The following is a 21,631-nucleotide window of genomic DNA, read 5'->3' on the forward strand; positions in this document are numbered from 1 at the left end:
ACTGTCCCAGATTTATTTTTTAATCCACATATAAACCTGAACTTCTCAAAAATAACAATGCATTAAAATAAATGTTGTTATATCATCTATTTACTACTTGCCGATATGCTAATATCATCTATTACTACTTTTATACTTACCGATATGCTCTCTACAACATCAAGAGAATCAGATCGTACCTGACAGAACATACAACTCAGCTTCTGGTTCTGGCGCTGATCATCTCGCACATCGATTACTGCAGTTCCCTACTGGCAGGTCTGCCTGCATGCTGGTTAAACCTCTGCAGATGATCCAGAACCAGCAGCACGTCTGATTTTCAACCAACTCAAACGAGCTCATATCACTCCACTGCTAATCACACTTCACTGGTTTCCAGTTGCAGCACAGATCAAATTTAAAGCTTTGCTTCTGGCTTACAAAACAATAACTCAAACGGCTCCCGTCTACCTTCACTCCCTAATCCAGACCTAAACTCCCTCTCCACAGCTAAGAAAAACAAGTGAGAGAAATAAAAAACTGTGCCCACCCCGACGTGGATGATTAGTTGCAGCTCTAAGTGGGAAGATTAATCAGTGAAGGAGTGAAAAGAGGAGAAGTGTTACGGCGGTGAGGGCTGGAGCAACACGTCTTTGTCTGGGTGCAGGGTTGAGCCTCAGGGAGGACTCACCTGGACAAGGAGGAGCGGGATGGGGGTCGCCCCCTTCTAGCCCTTCCTCTGGGGGTCAGCGGGACGAAGGCCCGGGACCCAAAACTGCTGTAGCCTCTGCCCGTTGTGACCACTGACCCTGCCCTTTGAGCCCTGTGACCCCTCTGTTGATGCCCACCTCCCCTCCTGGGACTGCAGACACACAGAGGGGACGAACGGAGCCGGTCAGGTTTCACAGACAGCTGATCAGCAGGGGAGGGCTGTGAAAATGTAGAGCGCCCCCCCCCCCCCTGCTGATGTCTGTGAAAACATGCACCTGAACCAGGCAGGGATCAGTGAACCACAGAGAAAGGAGGAGGTTAGAAAGACAAGAAGGTGAAGGACTGAAGACTCTGCATGCAGCTAGTGCAGACGGGAAGAGCAGAGAGATCCACGAGGGACGCTCCGAGACGAGGCGGTACCTAACGGAAGTGGCCCCTCTGCTGGGGGGCATGATGAAGTCTTGTCTAGCGTTTCCAGTGCTGCCGCTGGTGCCTCCGGAGCTGTGGTGCAGGCTGGAGGCTTTGGACGACAGAGAGCTGATGTCGGCCAGGTCACCTGAGGTGATGGAGCTGCTGCCTGTACGGCACGGAGAGATGTCGCTGTCGAGGACCTGACAATCCACCACGGGCTCCTCGCTCTCCTGCAACACCGAAACACAGCAGCAGGACGAGAAACAAGGCGTTACGACTGCAGATTTACAATAAAAGCTGCGTTAACATGACATTATGTCCACAATAAGAGTCTGCAGCAACATCAGCAGCTCTGCGAGGCAGGAATGTGTAAAAAATCTGCCTGTTTTTTCCTTAAATGTCAGAAATTGAAAGCTGAGGGACATCATTTAAGTCTGAACTGTGTTGCAGAGGTTGTGTTTTTGTGAATGTTGTCATTTTATAACACCTGCAGGAATGTATGAGCGCTGCTGCTCCGGGATAACATCTAAATAAAGTTTCTAACCCTTCTTTTACACATTCTGATGGAAACTGAGTGTAAATGCTGCTCTGCACGGCTCATTGAGCATTCAGAAACGTTTACGGTTGCATGAAACCGCTTGACATTTACAGGCAAGTGTGTAATGCTGTGCAGGGATGAAACAAGATGCCATTTATGTATATTAATAAGTTACATGCCAGCCAGTTCATGCACAATGTTGAGCTATATTTATACTGTTTATCTTTGTTTCATTATTTAAATCTTTATTGTTTCTCTGGTGGTCCTCAGCGGGAGCCCTCTGCACTGGGTGTCGTTTTGGACATGGCTGCAGGGACACCTTTCACCTCTTTGGTCTTTAGACCAGTGACCGTCATGGTGCCAGATACGGTGGTCTGGTGGACTCCTGGTGCAGACCTGTGAAGGTGTTTCCTTACCCGGCTTATCTGTGCTCAGCAACATATAACTAGGAGGTTTATATGTGATGTTTAAAACCAGTGTTGGAAATGGAAGCACTTTGTGTTGCATTCTATTGTGTTGCATTCACAAATAAAGTTTGATTTGATTTAATGCATTCAGTCTGTTTCCACTGTCCAACAAAGACTGAGTGAGAGAAATAACCATTTCAGCTCCCTGGTATCTGGAATCAGGTGAGTTTCTACACAGCAAAGCAGGTAAAAACATTTTTATTCCTCGGCCTTTAACCCAATGTAAGACATGTTCCGGTCAGTGTGCTTTAGTTTATTTTTATTAATTTTTTTATTTAGGTTATTTACTATTATTTATATATTTATAAACTTTGTTTTATTGTTTTAATTCCGTGTTCCTTGTATGACCTGTTGTTTTATTGTGTGATTTTTTTGCATTTGAACTGTTTTATTCTGTTTTTGTGTTTCAACTCTGGTTGTTTTAAAGGGCTTTATAAATAAAGTTGGGTTGAAAACATGGAAGAGTTCTTTATGTGTGGATAAGTGAATGGAGTCGGAATCGAGACCTCTCAGGATAAATCCTGCATCGTTTCTGCTTCTCTCAGCTCTTCTCTTTTTCTACAAACACGAGTTAAAATGAGCTCAGTATGTGTGCTTGCCAGATACTTGCTCAGCAACTGCAACCTTTACAAGGAAACATGGATTTATATTCACACAGCGCCGGTTTACAAAGTCATTCACATGGGCTCCACAGAGGCCTGACGCGCCTCTTCCAGACTGGATAAATCCAGCTTAAAGCATCTTCCTCCCATGTTCAGGTCTCCAAGGAGCTTTGCTGACCTCCACTTCCCCGTAGGCAGAACTACTGAAGCATATGACGCCACGTGAACACGACAACTACGTGGAAATGTCACAACACAACGGGAAATGAACACTCACTTCTAAAGTTGTCAAGCTATTTTGTCCAAACTCGTTTGTGTTGCGTTACTCAGCTGCCCGCCTGTTAACGCTCTGGGGACGCCGGCATCGTCGGCGATACCAGGGACCATGTTGTGTTTAATCGAGCATAACTTTCGAACCATAAAAGATAGAAACTTACTTTTTTCCCCTCTTAATCGGGAGACTCCGGGCTTTCAGACGGTAGTCCCGGCATCACTGTAGCCCATTCATAGGTGATACAGTGTTGTGTCAAAATAGGTGTTCCAATCAGAGCCTTTGTCTTTGGCGCATGACACGTGTTTGTCCAATCAGAACCGACGATGCCTCAGGAAACGCCTCCAAACGGTGTCAATCACTCTGCATCGGTGTCATTAGCAGTCGGATAGCTGCCTTCTGTATTTACAAGGCCGATAAATGATGAAAACAACAGCTTTTATGCACGCATACCATGCGTAATTGCTCAAACAAACATTTGCATTCCTCAAGTAGTTTATTTCAACATGAACGACACGACGGCGTCGTAACAGATGGATAACTTGGTAACAGATACAGTGTGTGCAGCGGAAAGCTGCGGTGCTTCAGTCCCCTTCAGTACCTTTAGTCATGCTTCGAAATGATGATACTCTTTATTTCAAGCAAAGGAACCTCATTTACATAGCAGTTTATCATATTTCAATTCAAAATAATAAAAAAAACAAGGTATAGGACATTATGGGGCATTGAAAGGTGGAGTTTATTAGCATTTAAACTAATAAAAGTCAGGTTTATTTCTCTAAAATACCCTTGGTCCCCAGAAGGTTAACGGGGAAAAGACGGTGGGAGCACATGATGCTGCGATCGCTTCACCGGCTGCCTGTCTCATTTAAAACAGTTTTTAAAGCTTTACTTTTGGCTTTTAAATGTTTAAATGGTCTGGCACCTCTGTACCTCTCTGAGCTTCTGCAGCATCATCGTCCCGTTAGAGCTCTTAGATCAGATGCTTCTAGTCGTCCCGAGGACTTGTGACTCGTGGAGACGGAGCCTTTTCTACAGCAGCCCCCAAACTATGGGCCGGTCTCCCTCTTTCAGAAAAGTCTGCTGGGACTTTAAGTGGTTTTAAATCTCTTTTGAAAACTTACAAAAGGTCTTATCTGTCTTATTTTGTCTTTTAACTATTATGTTGTCTTTATTTTAGTGCTTTTAATGTTGATTTATTTTATTTTACCTGTACAGCACACAGGTTACTTTGAGGGATGTGAAAGTGCTCTACTAATAAAGTTTGATTGATTGATTGATTGATTGATTGATTGATTGCCATTTAACGCCACTTAAATCGCTGTAAGTCAAGCTGAGTCCAGACCGCAGGGACGAGGACACGTACCTCTGTGACTTTCCGGTCCACCTCTTTGCCATCCTCGTAGTAAACGTCTGTGATGATCCGTGTGATGGTGGTCCGTACTTCCTGGATGGTGCGCACGTGTCTGCGGTGGGTTGGAGCTGCGGTTCTCCTAAATGACGGCGAATCAGGTTCACCCTTTGAGACAGAACCGTGATCGTTAGACAGCCGTTACAGACAGGAGCTGTGAATGGACGCCGTTCTCCGTACCCTGCCAGGAGGCGAGCGCGGACCCGGGGCATCGAAGCTGGTCTGCTGAGAAACCGTCTGCTGCCGCATCTGAGACAAAGAGGCCGTTATGACACACATGCTGCGTTCAACACGAGAACAATCTGGGATGTTTAACATGGGTTAAATATTCAGTCTGAGCGCAACACATGCACGAGTTTCAGATCCACGTTCGTGCTGGATCGACTGGCTGACGAACCTTCTTCAGGGAAGCGACGGCATTGTTGGATTTCTGCTGGGGAACGACCCTCTGCCTGACATCCGCCCTGCGTGAAGGAGGCGTCTCAGGCGCCGCTGGGGGTCTCCGTCTGTCTTCAGACGACTCAGCAGGAGCGAGAGGCTCTGGAGGGTTCTCCTGCTGCGATGCCATCACCTCTGACTGGCTGTTCGGGAGACTGTTGCATCCCAGCGAGGACGCCTGGGAGCTTCTCTGTGGAGAGGCGAAGAGCTCCCCCCTGGAAAAGATGCAACGACTCCAACGTATGAAAATGAACCAGTAGAGCTGCTCGATTATGACAAAAATTATAATCACGATTATTTGGACTGAAACTGAGATCTGGATTATTTAACACAATTATCCAGTATTTCCAGTGGTGTTCTAGACTCCGTGTCGTGCATTATAACCGTCTAATGGACGGTTCCGAGTTGTTTAATCTGCTTTTACTGCTTATATAGGAACTATTTTACGTTGGCCTGGATGTACGTTTTATACCAAACAGCCGCTGTCAGGCTGCAGCGCGTTTCTCTCATTCACCTGTTAAAAGACGGCTGATCTGAACCAGCTGGTTAACGCGTTGCTATGGTAACGCCCCGTAACGGAGGGATATTACAGTGTTTAACTGGCCGAACTATGTATAGGAAAATAATGCAGCCAGTTGTCACTGACAACGGTATAAACTATGTTTAGGAGAACTTCCACAACCTACTGCAGTTATTCTACATTGACCTGCAGCCGGAGCCGACTGAGACTGGCCGCCTGGGAGTGCTTTAGGACGGGAGAGGCTCCCGCTGCTCCTTCCTTACAGTAACTGCAGAACAATATGTGCCTTCAAGTCAGTCGCCAAAACACCAGAAAAGTCTCTAATAACTCCAGTAAAAGCTGCTAGATTTGTCGCTTTTAACAAAAAAAAGTCTCCAGATTTAGCGAGAAAGTCTCCAAGTTGGCAACAGTGTCTGAATGAAAGCAAAGCGGCTGTGGGAGGAGTTTACAGCACAGCGCTGCAACGCCAGAGACGCTCGATTAGCAGCTGAAGACAGCAGGAGAGGAAACTGCAGAGAGAGAAATAATCACACACTTTTATTTTTATTTATTTTTTTTTATAATCGCTGAAAACTCAGATCGTACTGAGATTAAAATCTGATTAATCGCCCAGCTCTACCAACCACGCTTCAGAAACTTTAAATAAATTTTAAAAAATCACTTCAGGATAAACAATAGAAAACAAAATAAAAACAGATACATGTTTATTTTCCACATAATGATATCTGCTCTATGGCCAACCTTCAGTCCTCACGTGGACTAAATCCAGTTTGGTCGTGTCGGGCCGATGCCCAACTGCGCTTCAACTGCGTAAACAGTTTTTATAAAAACAACCAATCAAACTGGGAGCTACATGGAATAACTGCAGCACAGCATTTTAAAATGTAAAAACATCGACTAAAACAAGCTTATTAAGATGTAACGGTGTGTTTTCACCAGACTCGCCGCTGGTCACTAAACTGTCACTGATGTGTCCAACGACCAAGTCCTGACGTGGAAAAGAGAGGCGGAGCTTTCCTCCGTCTCAGCCCCGTCTCTGGTTCACCAGATAAATCGTCGGCGTTTTGAGTTTCACCGTTTACTCCAGGAGCTGCATGCTAATGATTTCGTCTCACCCGGCCCAGTCAGACAACCTGCTGAGCCGAATAATACATCGCTCTGATTGGTCGACGCCCTGCGTCAAGCAGCAAAAGTTTGGATTTTCCTTCTCTGGCGTTTGACCTCATCCTTATGAAACTCTTTAAATTTTCAGCGCGTGACGTGTGTCACGGCAAACGCTGAAAACAAGAAAGCTTGACGCCTCCATAAAGACTTCACATGTAAACCTGACGCTCAACACGCCTCTGGTGTGAACACACCGTGAAAGCTTGAATAAAGTCAACATTTCAGTATAAACAGCTCCTTCTGACAGAGGCTGCTTCAGAAAGGACCAAACACGCAAACAAGCCGGCTGGTGTTGCGTACGCAGCCTCAAACCACCACTTTATTAGGTCAGGAGAGCAGCTCTAACCCCTGGCCGAAACCCGGAGGTCCGTCTGCATCTCCAGCACAAACGAGATTCTGGACCATAAACTGCCACATTTACACTCTTCATCCCATTTTGGTCCAAACATGGAATTATAACTTAACTTCAGGCATCTCTTTCCAGCCCTGAAATGAACTTTTAGTGAAAATACTTTGAAACAGGCGAGTTTTCGTTCCAAAGACGCAACAAGTCAGAATGAAACTGCAGGTATTTTTCTGTAAAACTTTGTCCAAGAGGCAGGACAAAACTGCACTTATCCAATCTTCCCCCAAGAGAACAAAACAAGCACAGGAGTCCAAAAGTAGGTCTCTCTCATACACACACACACACACACACACACACACACACACACACAAAAGACCTATTTCTGTCTACTGAAACACATTACAACAGGGGAAAGCTATTCATACTTGCACCGGTCAGAGAAACACGACCCTCCAGCAGCTCTGAACCGCCGTGAATGTCAGAGAGATGTGAACGTTGTGAAGAAAGGAAAAACTATTTCTGTAAATATTTTGATAAAGAGGAGCTCAAGTCACAACTTTTTATTGTAAATTCACAGAAGTGGGACAACCCTGCTGGCCTGTTTAGTCCTTGATGCTCGTATAACAACAGCATATGTAGCTAAAAAGCACCAGAAACATGTTTACGTTCTTCTACCGTCTCTCATCTTGTAAATAACTACGAATAGTTCACATAAAATTCATCTCATCTCCAACTGCAAGCTGTTCTGTCTCATCAGGATTCATTAAGTATCATTTACCTGACAGGAGCAGAGTTGTTTCCAGGCTGGCTGTCATCCGCTACCTCCTGCTCCTGCTGCTGCTGGTGTACCTGCCTGACCCGAGTGAACACGGAGGGGCTGCTGCAACACCAAACATATGTGTTGTTTACATCTGTTTCAGGAACAAACATCTTCTCAGACTTTAAACACCAGAGGTCAAAGGCAAACTAGAAACCTTAAAGTCCAATATTATGCCAATAAATCACTAGTTTCACTGTAATATGCTGCTTTTATGGTTAATATTTCAGTATTTGTAGATTTCAGTATTTGTTTCTGATGCTGATTATTCCATCCAACTGATTCTGCACATCCGCTTTATGCTTTTTAAACACGTGCATGTGTTCACTGACAAACTTAGAAAATCATTTTAGAGCTAAAGACTCTAAGTGGAAAATGTTTGGGCAGATCTGAAGGGAATCAGAAGCTGGACTTATTATTTCCAGTCTGTCATTATATAGTCTGATTAGTCTGTGATCGCTTCATGCACCTGAGTGAAAACATCACAAATGTCACTTTGTCCATATAGTCTTCTAACATGTTTGAGTATCTGCATAAAACTAAATTAAATCATTCAATTATTTGTATTTAATGAGGAAATTTACTAATAAACAGCTTTAAAAAATGTAGTAATTTTACCAAAAGACCAGGCTGCTTGGATTTTCTGAATGAGATGCATGTGCAGGATGCCTTCTAGTGGCCAGTTTGGTATTTCTCAGAACAAATACGCACCAACGGCTTTCTGAAACCCTTTTTAATGAAATGATCAGAGCAAACTGGCTTTTTTCAGACGTAAACAGGAGCTAAAACTAAGTGTTACAGACAAAAGGAGATGAGATGTGCAGCAGCAACAGATGTTTTTAAACCTTTTCTGCTTTAAACACTAAGAGCGACGTACCTGGAAATAAGCATGATGAGGCTGCTTGGACAGGAAAACAACGTCACGCAGGATAAGAATGAATTATTTGGGTTTTAAGGAATTCTGAGATAAAAACGGTCACCAACGCTGAAAATGATAAAACTGTTTTATTTATGCAGCATTTCCGTCATTTCTTCCTCCACATCTTTTTTTTTTTCATGCATTTTATTCATGATCCCAGTTCTGATCAGTCTGTTGTTAAAAAAAAAAAAAAAAAAGCAGCTTATGTATGAAGGAGTTGGGTTAATGAGAAAAGTCAGGGTCACAGCGCCTGGTTACCTGGCTGCAGCCATGGAAACAGTCGTAACCTTGACAACGGAGGTATCCTCCTGCGATAGTGTTGGCTCTAAAGAAGGAAAAGCAAGAGTGAAAGAGTGCAAAAGGTGATAAAAATAAAACCTGGACTCGTCTCCTTGGATATTATCTCATCACTTTTAACACAAAGAGTTCTCACTCTGCAGACTGAAGCGCTCCGAGCTGCCTTCTTCCACCGGCGTCACCAGCTTCATCCTCAAACTCAGCTTCCCAGCTTCCTTTTCAGCCGTGTCCTCTCCGCTTTCCCCCGATACAATATCACTGGAGGCCATTGCAACATCTGCACAGACATCAGCCGCTACATCTGGCTTTTCAGAGAATGGAGGGATCTCTGCGTTAAAAAGAAGAAGAGGCATCAGCTGCGAATCACCGGTGCTCATTAACATCTGCTGAGGTTTGGTCGGACATGAACCCACCGATGGGCGTGCTGTGTCTCAGCGTCTGCTTCAGCTGGTTGATCAGAGGCGGTGTCGCTCCGACAGAAGGACCGATCAGCTCACCTTCTTTGGGAAGTGTGAAGTGGAAGGAAATTTCTGTCACAAGAAAAACAAGACAAACCTGAAGATCTGTGGAAGCAAAATCCACAAAGGAAAAAGAAGTAACAGAACGTTATCAGCTGCTTCAGCACTGAATGTAAAGAATCCTTTTTGAGACTTTTAAATATGCAATATTTAACACAGACTGTAAACAAGTTGCCAGGTTTAATATGTGGAATTAGTTACTTTATTTATAGTTTTTGTTTTTTTTTTTACACTGAGACACTCATTTGTAAGAGAGACCTGTTCACCGAACCGGTCTGCATGGTGGGAGGAAGCCGGAAAACCCGGAGAGAAGCCGCTGCTTGATCCGTCTGATGAGCCGAGGCTCCAACCAGAGGAACATTTCTTTTCTGCTCAAACAGCTTGTTTGTGTTCACTTGTTTTAACAGCCAAACGATTTTTCAGGAAAAAAGCCAAACTTTTGTTTGCTTAGCGTTGGCTTTGGTTGTTAATCACGTCTTTCTCAGGGCTGTGACGATGTGCTTTGGTCCCGATTCCATTCCGATTTTATGGATGCCGATTTGATTTAAATTAAGATTCTCACGATTCCTTGATATTGCTGATTTTTGTGGAATAAAAAAGGGGAAAAAATGTACAAAACTTCTTTTTTTCTCATCATTTTTCTTGATTTCAATGAGGAAAAAACAACCCAGTAGCCAGACCATCATTCTGCTGCTACGATGCACATGAAAGACAAGTTAAAGGATCAATAAAAACAATAAAAATGACAGAAGAATTTTTATCATGGATTATTTTTATTAATTTGAAAAAAAAATTGGATTTTAAAATTGTGAAGCAAAAACTCCTGATATTTGATTTTTCTATTCGATTTTCTCACCCCAGTAATTACTACTTGTAGGGCTGGGCGATTAATCAGATTTTAATCTCAGTACGATCTGGGTTTTCAGTGATTATAAAACTAAAAGGGTGTGATTATTTTCCTCTCTGCAGTTTCCTCTCCTGCTGTCTTCAGCTGCTAATCGAGCGTCTCTGGCGTTGCAGCGCTGTGCTGTAAACTCCTCCCACAGCCGCTTTGCTTTCATTCAGACACTGTTGCCAACTTGGAGACTTTCTCGCTAAATCTGGAGACTTTTTTTGTTAAAAGCGACAAATCTAGCAGCTTTTACTGGAGTTATTAGAGACTTTTCTGGTGTTTTGGCGACTGACTTGAAGGCACATATTGTTCTGCAGTTACTGTAAGGAAGGAGCAGCGGGAGCCTCTCCCGTCCTAAAGCACTCCCAGGCGGCCAGTCTCAGTCGGCTCCGGCTGCAGGTCAATGTAGAATAACTGCAGTAGGTTGTGGAAGTTCACCTAAACATAGTTTATACCATTGTCAGTGACAACCGGCTGCATTATTTTCCTATACATAGTTCGGCCAGTTAAACACTGTAATATCCCTCCGTTACGGGGCGTTACCATAGCAACGCGTTAACCAGCTGGTTCAGATCAGCCGTCTTTTAACAGGTGAATGAGAGAAACGCGCTGCAGCCTGACAGCGGCTGGTTGGTATAAAACGTAAAATAGTTCCTATATAAGCGGTAAAAGTGGATTAAACAACTCGGAACCGTCCATTAGACGGTTATAATGTACGACACGGAGTCTAGAACACCACGACGCGCAGCGTTGTTTATAAATACTGGATAATTGTGTTAAATAATCCAGATCTCAATTTCAGTCCAAATAATAATTATAATTTTTGCCATAATAGAGCAGCCCCGCTAATTGTTGTCCAATCGAAGGAGAAAAACTTCTGGAAAGTCTGGTTGTAAGTCAGACTCTGGACATAGTTACATGTCATGCCTCTCTAACAGGAGGAGGTAATATTTGCCGAGCGGAGTGCTTACCTCCCGAGCTGTCACTCAGGCTCTTTTCTTTGTTGCCCTCTGCTTCGCAAACCGCCTTCCCAGCCTGGGATGACCTATGAGGATCCACACGGACCTCCTTCCCTCCAGTTTGGGATTCGTGGCCGTTAGTGGAGGCCGACACGTTAACGGAAGGAGGCGGGGAGCCGCTGGTCTTCGTCTGCGAGGTTCCGCTTCTTTTCTCAACAAGCTGGGAGTCTTTCTCGCTGTCTGTTACTACGATGATGCTGTCTCCACCCTGGTCTTCGCTCTCCCCCTCCTCCATGGGTTCAGGAGACAGCAGCTGGCTCTGGGAGAGGACTAGAGCCATTCCTGAGGCGTGTCCCGTGTTCTCCTCCTCCTCCATCACCCCCTCCTCATGCTCTTCTTCATCACCCGTCTCCCCCACTTTGTCCTCTTCCGTCTGGCTGTTAACCTGCGGCTGTGACGGCGGTCCTGCAGACCGACTCTTGGAGGTTTCTCCTCTCGAGTCCACATTAGGAGAGCTTTGAGAGATCATTGACTGCGAGGGCAAACTGCCGGGCGTGGCGTCGGGCGGAGTTTCCTGCACACAGCTGTTCAGAGTCGAATCAGAGCAGGACACCGTATGAACTGAGCTCGCCTCTTTACTGCCGCTCACATCCTTAACATTCAGAGAAGTTTCTGTTAACTCGAGCCCGTCAGACTTCTGCAGCTGACCGCTCTGCTTGGTACATTCGCTGCGCTGCGATTGGGATTCAGCACAGATGGAAGTTTTGGAAGCTTGGGACTCGGTAGGAACCGCAGAACTTTTCCAACTGCGACGCGGATTCACAGAGTCACTGGTGTCAACGCCAGGAGGCTCGTCCAGTTCTTCGATCTGCGTGGCCTGACTGTCCTCCTCGACCTGCTCGGGACCTTTCTCATGAGGACTTGTGCTTTCTGTGTTCGCAGAGAGCTGCAAAGGCAAAGTAAAGGGAGCCGAGTCCAGACGCTGAGACTGCGCCGCTCCAGGCGGCGAGGCCGACTTCCTGTCGGAGGGCTGTGGTGTTTCCTGGCTCTGCGTTGGGACAAACGCATCCTGAAATACAGAAAAAATCCTTCATCCGTTTGGAAGCAAAGTATTTATTCTTACAGATAACGGTTAAAAGGTATTCTTTAAATGCACACCACGTGTCAGATTTCTAAATAATTTTCTCAAACTAACAGTGAAAATGAGCAAAAAGTCGGAGAATTTGGACTTTTTAAAGCAGGATTTAGTAACTTTCAGAATAAAACGAAGGAAAACCAACTCTCTCCTTCTCTGATGTGCTTCAGCTCTGCCTCCTAAGCTCCTCCCAGTGGAGCACACCTCCACAAACAGACGAATCGTATCGAGCCTCGCCCACGTGAGCAAAACATCCTTAAAGGGGTCCTGTGATGGTATTTGGAGTTTTCTGAGCTTTCTACAGTGTTGAATCTTCATCAGACATGTGAACGACACTGTTTTTTATCACCTAAATGCATGTTTGAGTTTGAGTTTAAGTTCCTGCACTCGCTCCATTCGGTTTCGGTTCGGTCGTGCAGGCGGCTGGGCGGGTCGTGCAGGCGGCTGGGCGGGTCGTGCAGGCGGCGGGGCGGGTCGTGCAGGCGGCAGGGCGGGTCGTGCACGATCGAGGTGGTACTTTCTCACCACCTCGATCAGCTGTTTTATCAAAACAATCCATTTTACCTGCAACAGTGAAAACGCGCAACTCCACTTCCTGCTTTCTCCATGTTAACCACGCCCACCTCACATGTCCGACCAATCACACAATACTTCTCAGAGTCCCGCAAGAATAAAGTTCTGCCAGCCCGATGTGTCGAGAACCGTCTTCAAACGCGTCATTTTCCTCTCGGTGCCTCGAGAACAAGAACTACGTTCTGGCTTTTTCTTTCTTTTTCTCTTTATCTCTCTCTTTGAGTTGGACTCAACTCAATCTGTTGGTTTCCTTATATAGGCTGTTATGAATTGGCCTTCATTATGTTTTCCCCTCTGTCTGTAAAGCGTCTTGAGATGGCATTGCCGTGATTTGACGCTATATAAATAAAGTTAAATTGAATTGAATTGGCTTCTCGTAGAGGATGGAACAGAGCCTGAGATCCACTAACTTGGTCACCAGCAGCTAAATGCCATCTTGTATAACTGGCTTTTGTTAAGCTTCTCCTTTTTATTTCTAGATTTCTGGTATTTTACTGCAAAGTATTTTCTGATTTTAATCTTGAAAGGTGCGTTCATAAATACAATTTTTATTTGCTTCACTATAAAAGCTCCTAAACTGGAGTAACAGGAAGGAAGCTGTAAAGATGTGTGCTAAACTTACATTTCTTTTCCTTTTCCATATGTATGTAAAGCTACAGGGAGAGCTCATCAAGTCAAACGGTTGGTTTCAGAATAAAACCAGTAAGGAACCTCTCATACACAGTTAGATGTTTAGTTATTGGTGAATATTTAACAATATTCAGCTATATTAAAGCATAAAAAAGCGATGACAAGATGGATCTCATTTCTGACGTTGGTGGAAAAAGTGTTAAAATGATCAACTCGTTCTGAGGCTGGTTGTAAAAAGAGCGAAGCACCTACATGAGAGAAGTCGGGCTGTGAGGGAACAGAGAGATGTGGCTCCACCGCGAAGCCAGGAGAACTCTGGGAAACAGGCGTAGAGGCAGACGGACGTGGCTTAGCGAAGGTCTCGGTTTCCATCGGCTCTTCCTTTTCCTCGACGCGGTCGTCGGGAGGCAGCGAGGTATCCATGGGTTCACCCGCGCCTGACGGAGCAAATTAAATCAACTGGTTTTTAACCGCCTGACTGAATTTACCAATTTAAACTCACCACCTGAGACCGATTTGGTCCTTTACCGTGTTCATTTTCTGCTTCGGTTGGTGAGCTGGGAACAATTAAAGGAGTGTGTGTGAAGTTGTCTGGGGTGGGGGCAACATAATCAGTAGAACTCCTGGAGAAATAAGCAGAAAGAGACGAACATTTGGGTTGTTTTTGTGTACGGCTGAACACAAAGTGCAAGAGCAAGACGTGGCTTACTGGGACAGACTTTCCTGCACCAGGGTTCGCTGTCCGGACAGGTGCAGCAGCCGGAGGGTGTGGCTCGGCGTCGGCGTGGGGCGGCCCTGCTGCTCCGGCTCGGACACCGTGCTGTCGACTGCAGCGCCTGAAAGCAGCACAGACGTCATGCAGAGAGAAATGCACCTTAAGTTTCAGCTGCAAAACAAGCAAATGTGTTTATGTGTGACTGGGAGGACTGGAGTCCAGCAGGAGTTACAGACACTGGGTTTCAGTCACATGACTCTTACAGGCTCATGCACTGGTGGACAAACAAATCAAATTGTACAAAGACAACACAAGACTTTATCTGAGTTATAACTTAAAAAAATGTGAGTTATGTGATGACATCACACCCAGGATTAGACTAACTAAAGTAAACGACATTTTAATAGAGCTGCTCGATTATGACAAAGATTATAATCACAATTATTTGGACTGAAATTGAGATCTCGATTATTTAACACAATTATCCAGTATTTCCAGTGGTGTTCTAGACTCCGTGTCGTGCATTATAACCGTCTAATTCACGGTTCTGAGTTGTTTAATCTGCTTTTACCGCTTATATAGGAACTATTTTACGTTGGCCTGGATGTACATTTTATGCCAAACAACCGCTGTCAGGCTGCAGCGCGTTTCTCTCATTCACCTGTTAAAAGACGGCTGATCTGAACCAGCTGGTTAACGCGTTGCTATGGTAACGCCCTGTAACGGAGGGATATTACAGTGTTTAACTCGCCGAAATATGTATAGGAAACTAATGCAGCCAGTTGTCACTGACAATGGTATAAACTATGTTTAGGTGAACTTCCACAACCTACTGCAGTTATTCTACATTGACCTGCAGCCGGAGCCGACTGAGACTGGCCGCCTGGGAGTGCTTTAGGACGGGAGAGGCTCCCGCTGCTCCTTCCTTACAGTAACTGCAGAACAATATGTGCCTCCAAGTCAGTCGCCACAAGACCAGAAAAGTCTCTAATAACTCCAGTAAAAGCTGCTAGATTTGTCGCTTTTAACAAAAAAAGTCTCCAGATTTAGCGAGAAAGTCTCCAAGTTGGCAACAGTGTCTGAATGAAAGCAAAGCGGCTGTGGGAGGAGTTTACAGCACAGCGCTGCAACGCCAGAGACGCTCGATTAGCAGCTGAAGACAGCAGGAGAGGAAACTGCAGAGAGAAAAATAATCACACCCTTTTAGTTTTATCATCATTGGAAACCCAGATCGAGATTAAAATCTGATTAATCGCCCAGACCTACATTTTAACACCATCAGAAATAACAACAAAAGCCTTTAAGAAGCTAAAAAGATGCAAAACCTTTGGATGAAGTTCAATGTTCACAGAAAAAGCCAGTTCCTGAAAGCACCATAAACAGCATTTATGTACCAGTCCTATCAGCGTCGAACAGGTCCTCCTGAGAGGACAGGATCTCACAGTCCTGCTGGTCCTCGTCCCCGCGGGCCTGGAGGCTCTGAGAGTGCAGCAGAACCTGGACACTCAGCTGCCGGCTTGACAGACCCAGAGACTCTGAGGAGCTGCTGGAGCTCACCTCAGACCTGCAGGATGGAAGCTGCGTTAGTACGAGGCTGGGATTCCTTCAGAAAGCAGGGCGTGACGTGGAGACGCACCTGGCGGCTTTGTGGTCCTGATTCTGCGAAGTCCTGGAAGCGAGGCGATGCTCTGCTGATAAGAAGGTATAAGATGGGTTGATAGATCCTCCAAGCAGGTGATGATGAACTGTTACAGCATGGTATTAGAGCTTCCTTAATCATCATTTACTCTCTCTATATGTATGCAAGCATGTCACCAGCAGCAGCATATGAAGCTAATAGCAGAGCTGGAAAAAAAACCTGATGAGATCATGCAGTAAAATCCTGACCCAGGAATGAGTAAAAACACACCAAGCGTTCGCTGCCTTTCGCTATCCGACTGTGGGACGACGTCTTCTGCTCCCTGCAGATCCTGACTCTGAGACAGCTCAAGAAAACCAAACTGGGAAGATCCTCCTGAGACACATGCAAGCACATTTAATCCCACATAATCACAGAAACGCTCCAGATTATTTATCTAAAGGTACCAGACTGAACAGAAACTGTAGCCGTACCCTCAGACTGAACGCAGTTTGTTGTAGAATCCGCTCCAGAATCCATTTCACCGTCTTCTGGTGCACACCTGACCGAATGAAAACACTCCATCAGCGTCTGACCCTCAGCATCATCAGTCTGTGTAGTCCACACAAACCTGTTCCTGGTTGGAGGCGGGCAGACGTTTAGAACTTGGCTCTCTTCCTGCGGCGGTGAGCTGGGGTTCGCCGCTGCAACGAACTCTACATGAAGAAACAGGATCGTTTCGTTATTTTTCCGACACCGTGTTCGTACCTGCCAGCATGTCTGACCACAGAGAACCACCGACCTGGTTCAGCGTGGTTGTTGCTCTCTGATTGGCTGTCGGTCTGAGAGCATCGGCTTCCTAATGGTGACGATATCAGCTCCTGGTTGGAAAGTAAAGTTTAAAAAAAAGTTAAAGTCACAATGAAACAAATGGTAAATAATGTAAATCAGGCAATTTCAATTAGAAGTCCAACGCCGGGGAAATTCAGATATGAGATGAAATTCATTCCACGCAGCCAGTAATGAATCAATGAGTTGGTTTTTTTTGCTCGTCGTCTCAGAGGCTGTTGAGACGACGTCATGTGATCACACATCACTTCCTGACAAAGCATCACCCAGACACACAGCGCTACCACCGGCATGCAGTGCAGCTCAGCCAGGCTGCCTTTTTGTGAACTGTCTGGTATGAACTCAGTAATGAACTGGATTAATCTGGATTTATTTTGATTGGTTTGAACTGATTATGTTGTCCAATGACCCATAGGTCAGCGGTTCAAATCCCGACCTTGATCAATCCGCCGTTGTGTCCCTGAGTATGGCTGTATGAAGGATGGGAGAGGCGGCTGGGTCGGGTTTCTGTTTCCTACACATGTAGCTTAACATCCCCAAGTGTGTCTGAATAAAGGACTCAAAACAAACCGCTTTGCGTTCCTCGAAAAGTGCTGAACGAATATAATCCATTCATTTTAATCTTTTTATTCATATTTTATGTATTAGTTGTAGATTAGTTACACCTGATCCAGTTCAAACTACCTTTTTAAATCCTAACTTTCATGCAGACAAAAGGTCCAGATGTGCGACAGTTGTCTGAATACTCCACAGACAAATCCAATCCACTTCATTTATAAAGCACATTTTATAAACATAAACAGTTTCCAAAGTGCTGCACAGAACAAAAACAATGTTACAATACTAAAATGACAGTAAATACAAAGTAATAAATACAAATAAAAGTACAGGGGAACAATTGAATAAAAATAAAATAATAAAATAACTAATAAATAAATAAATAAAAGTACACAGATAATAAAAATGAAATAATAAAATAACTAAAAAATAAATAATAAAAGTACACAGAGGACCAATTGAATAAAAATAAAATAATATAATAAATAAAAATAAATAAAAGTACACAATTGAATAAAAATTAAATAATAAAATACATAAAAAATAAAAATAAATAGAAGTACACAGATAATAAAAATGAAATAATCACATAACTAAAACATAAATAAATAAAAGTACACAGAGGACCACACATCTTACACGGTGTTAAAAGCCAGAGAACAAAAGAGAGTCTTAAGATTTAAAACACTCCAGGGTCGGGGCTGTTGTGGCTGACAGGTGTCAGTTTCTGACTCAATATCAAGCAAGCCTGAATTCTGCAAGTCTTCTTCAGGATGGAGACGGTGAGGGGAGGAGCCACAGTCAATGACAACATAAGACAAAGGGTCAGGGTCCATTACAGAGGCCTTCTGGGAATTTATAAATCTTAAAATGTGAAATGTCCTGGACTGTATCTGCAGCTGGAGGAGGACAGAACCCAATAAAGATTCCATCTCTGTTGTAACATGATTCTTTGAAGCTTTTTGGTTAACCTTCACCGGTTTTAAATGTCCCGTAGAGATGAAGATGACTTCATCGGATGGAGCTTACACACACATTTCCAGAATCATTGCAACGCTACTCTTTGATTTCAATGCTGAATTATTGAAGAGAAAATAAAAGCATTTTGGTCTGGGAAAAAGAATAGACACTAATGCAGCTTAGTGATGGTCGGGGAATGTCCAACCTGTCTCCCTTCTCGTCCCACTGACCAGAAGCCCACTCGGATGAACACTAAGCTCTTTTATTTGAGTCAGTGCATTGAAAATCTGCAGAGTCGTGGCCCTCGAACACCAAAGCAGGACACTCCTGGCTCAGTTAGTGGAACTTTAAAACACCAACCCAAACATTACCCGAATCTCTTCTGGGAAGGAGAATCTGTTCAGAAGTCACCGACCTGATCAGACGCACTCAGAGTCTGAATGATTCTAGTTCATGTCAGAACAATGGTGATAAATTCTCACGTTTGTCACAGGTATCTTTAGGAACCAATTAGGCTGCATGTCTGTTTATTTTTCTAAAATATGATTCAATTCAACTTTATTTATATCGCGTCAAATCACGGCAATGCTATCTCAAGACGCTTTACAGACAGGAAAGAAAACATATTGAAAGTCAATTCATAACAGCCTTTATAAGGAAACCAACAGATTGAGTTGGAAAATACGACTAAATATGTGGTTATTATTTAGTTTAAATGAAAAATGTATGTGGATACGAACGCTGCTGTGACACCAGGAGAAATACTTTAGTTTCCATGTTCTGCCCTTAGTTTCTGTGCAGATCGGTGTGTATGCATGCTTGATAAATATGGAAATTGGATGTGAAATCTAAGGGACAACGTGAAGCAGGGCTGCACAATTTCATGCAAATGAGAATACAAAACACGACGCATCCAGAAATTCTGCTGTATATGACGTATAAGCCACTTTCCACAACTGTCACCTGATATCAAGCATCCTGAAATTAGCTTGGTTTATCCTGGTCTGCATGGGTTTACATGCTGTTATCTGGGCTGCTCCAGGAAGGAACTTTATTTCTGTCAGCTACCATACAGCTGTGCTCATATTTATTCATACCTTTTCATTAAAGAAGGAGAAAAAAAAAAACAGCTGCCTGTAAAATAAGATGAAATTGACTAAAGTAGTAATAAATAAAAATTTTATGAAAATCATGACATTATTTTCTAATTCTGGTTCAATAGAAATATTTTTTTAAAAAGCAAACAAATAAGATAATTTATTACATATCACATCACTCATAAAGTAATATTTAGTTGAACAATCCTTCATAAAGTAATATTTAGTTGAACAATCCTTCAATGTTTCCGCTCCAGTCAGGTGTTTTCTGGTCCTCTCAGTCAGACTTCTGCACCTGTTGACAGGTATTTTGTCTCACTGTTCAACAGAAAAGTGTTCTAATTTGTCCAGGACACATTTGTTTGTTTGTTTTATTTTCTTTCTTCAACTCAATAAAATGAAAAAACATTTACCTAAAATTACTAAATTATATTTTTGCAAATTTTTAGTTATTGTTCCTTTTTTAAGTCTCCAGTTATTTGAGTGGCTGTTGTGAATCCAGCCTTTTCTTTAAATGAATACATCTGAGCACAACTGTAGATGAAGATGATGAAGGTCAGTTTCTCATATAGCTCATACAAGGAGCACTAAATTCTGATTTTAAGAAAACCTGGCTGAACAACTAAGTAAGGAGTAAAAGGAAGTTTTTAAAAGCACCACATTGACCTATGACCTCTAAAGTTCACGCCCTCAAAAACAGCAGTGAAAACAACCCCAAAGTGTGGATTATAACTACATAAACGTGACAGGAGATTCCTCTTGGATTCAGCTTACCAGAACCGGACTGCGGGAGGTGGGCTGGAGGCTGGACAGGCGGCGGGCCAGCAGAGCTCGGTAGCTGCTCTCCGGGTCGTCTTCAAGAGCGACGCTGTCCGGCTGGGAGTCCTCCACGATGAGACATGGGTTTTCTGGCTGAGGCAGGCTGGAGTCCAGTTCACTCCCACTGGGATCCATGTGTTCAGTCCGAGAACAGGAGGAGGCCGGCTGTTGTCAGCTAGCCGAGCAAAGGGAGATAAAAGCGGACACGTGACTTGTTGTTACCCGGGACTAGCCGGTGCTTTAGCATGCATGCTAAGCTACAAGCTAACCGCTAACGCTCCGCCCAACAACAAAACACGTTGTTACCCCGCTAAAGTAGCAGCCTGGTGGGGAAGAGACCTCATCATAAAAATGGAGACGTAAACAGCTGTAGTAACATAACTGCAAAGCATTATTTATAATTATTTTCACTCTTTTGTCTGTTTTGTTTTCAGACATTAACAACACGCCCACTTCAACTCCCCTTTCTCGCGGGAAAACTTCCAACAGCTGATTTCATTGGTCCGCTTGGGCGGTGACGTCACATACATGCGCAGATCAGTTTTATAGTTACAAACATAGACATAATATACATAGACGCCGCATCATCGCGCCGCCATCTTGGAGGGGTCTACCATGCGCGTCCAATACATTTATTAAAAAGGGGTAGACCGTGTAGACCCAATCTCAACACTAATTTAACGAATTTTCCCCAATTTTATTTTTCTCACAGCTTAGTATATTACAAAGGACAGAGGTATTGTTATGATACCAATCATTGTAAAATATTTTTTTTGAAAAAACAAGGCGCTTTTATGATAAAATATTTTTTTATGCTATTTAACTAAGACATAAAGTAACTAGTGCCCTGCGATGGACTGGCGAGCTGTCCAGGGTGTACCCTGCCTGTTGCCCAAAGCCGGCTGGGATAGGCTCCAGCTTCCCCGCGACCCTGAATTGGAATAAGCGGTTCGGAAAATGAATGAATGAATGAATAAAGTAACTAGAATATAAGTAAATGTATAAAATGAATTCCATACTAACATGTTTGATTGTTTATTAATGCATTTGGATTTGTCTATCTTTTTTATCTGGTCAAATTAATTATTATTCAACCTTGTGAAACGTAATTCCACACCATCTGTTTTCAATATTTTGCCGGTTATTGCAACTGTACAGACAACAAATTAAGACAAACAAATAAAGCCGGTAAAATCATAACCTCCTTGGCGGAGGTAATTATGCTACCATGTAAAACTCTCTTTGTGAAACATCAATGTCATATTTTTCCATAAACATCTCATAGGAGTCAAATTTATCATTTGCACATAGTAGATAATTCACTGTGTTAACATCAACCAATTATATAGAAAAGTGTTTTGTTTGTGTGTAATATATAAGCATTGTTCCACAGAAAACAGGAAACTACATTGACTCT

The 21,631-nt window shown here is 43.6% G+C and overlaps 1 protein-coding gene across 1 annotated transcript in view; it reads right to left on the minus strand.

Annotated features, from left to right (window-relative positions):
* Window positions 1–20,671, minus strand: part of tp53bp1 (tumor protein p53 binding protein, 1) — a 30,113-nt gene extending 9,442 nt beyond the window's left edge. Inside the window, exons 1-21 of the mRNA XM_079253551.1 lie at window positions 20,521–20,671; window positions 20,170–20,389; window positions 16,734–16,812; window positions 16,563–16,647; window positions 16,426–16,493; window positions 16,223–16,327; window positions 15,950–16,004; window positions 15,708–15,877; window positions 14,308–14,434; window positions 14,127–14,221; window positions 13,851–14,035; window positions 11,273–12,329; window positions 9,305–9,421; window positions 9,028–9,219; window positions 8,853–8,919; window positions 7,637–7,738; window positions 4,788–5,043; window positions 4,571–4,639; window positions 4,346–4,498; window positions 1,111–1,331; window positions 671–841 (exon numbers count right to left, since the gene is read on the minus strand). Coding sequence (XP_079109677.1) covers window positions 671–841; window positions 1,111–1,331; window positions 4,346–4,498; window positions 4,571–4,639; window positions 4,788–5,043; window positions 7,637–7,738; window positions 8,853–8,919; window positions 9,028–9,219; window positions 9,305–9,421; window positions 11,273–12,329; window positions 13,851–14,035; window positions 14,127–14,221; window positions 14,308–14,434; window positions 15,708–15,877; window positions 15,950–16,004; window positions 16,223–16,327; window positions 16,426–16,493; window positions 16,563–16,647; window positions 16,734–16,812; window positions 20,170–20,349 — 3,554 coding nt within the window. The 5' untranslated portion in view covers window positions 20,350–20,389; window positions 20,521–20,671. The remainder of the gene's footprint in view (window positions 1–670; window positions 842–1,110; window positions 1,332–4,345; window positions 4,499–4,570; window positions 4,640–4,787; window positions 5,044–7,636; window positions 7,739–8,852; window positions 8,920–9,027; window positions 9,220–9,304; window positions 9,422–11,272; window positions 12,330–13,850; window positions 14,036–14,126; window positions 14,222–14,307; window positions 14,435–15,707; window positions 15,878–15,949; window positions 16,005–16,222; window positions 16,328–16,425; window positions 16,494–16,562; window positions 16,648–16,733; window positions 16,813–20,169; window positions 20,390–20,520) is intronic.
* Between the last annotated feature and the right edge of the window lie 960 nt (window positions 20,672–21,631).

The sequence above is a fragment of the Telmatherina bonti genome (assembly GCF_933228915.1).
Source record: "Telmatherina bonti genome assembly, chromosome: 1".
NCBI classification, from domain to species: Eukaryota; Metazoa; Chordata; class Actinopteri; order Atheriniformes; family Telmatherinidae; genus Telmatherina; species Telmatherina bonti.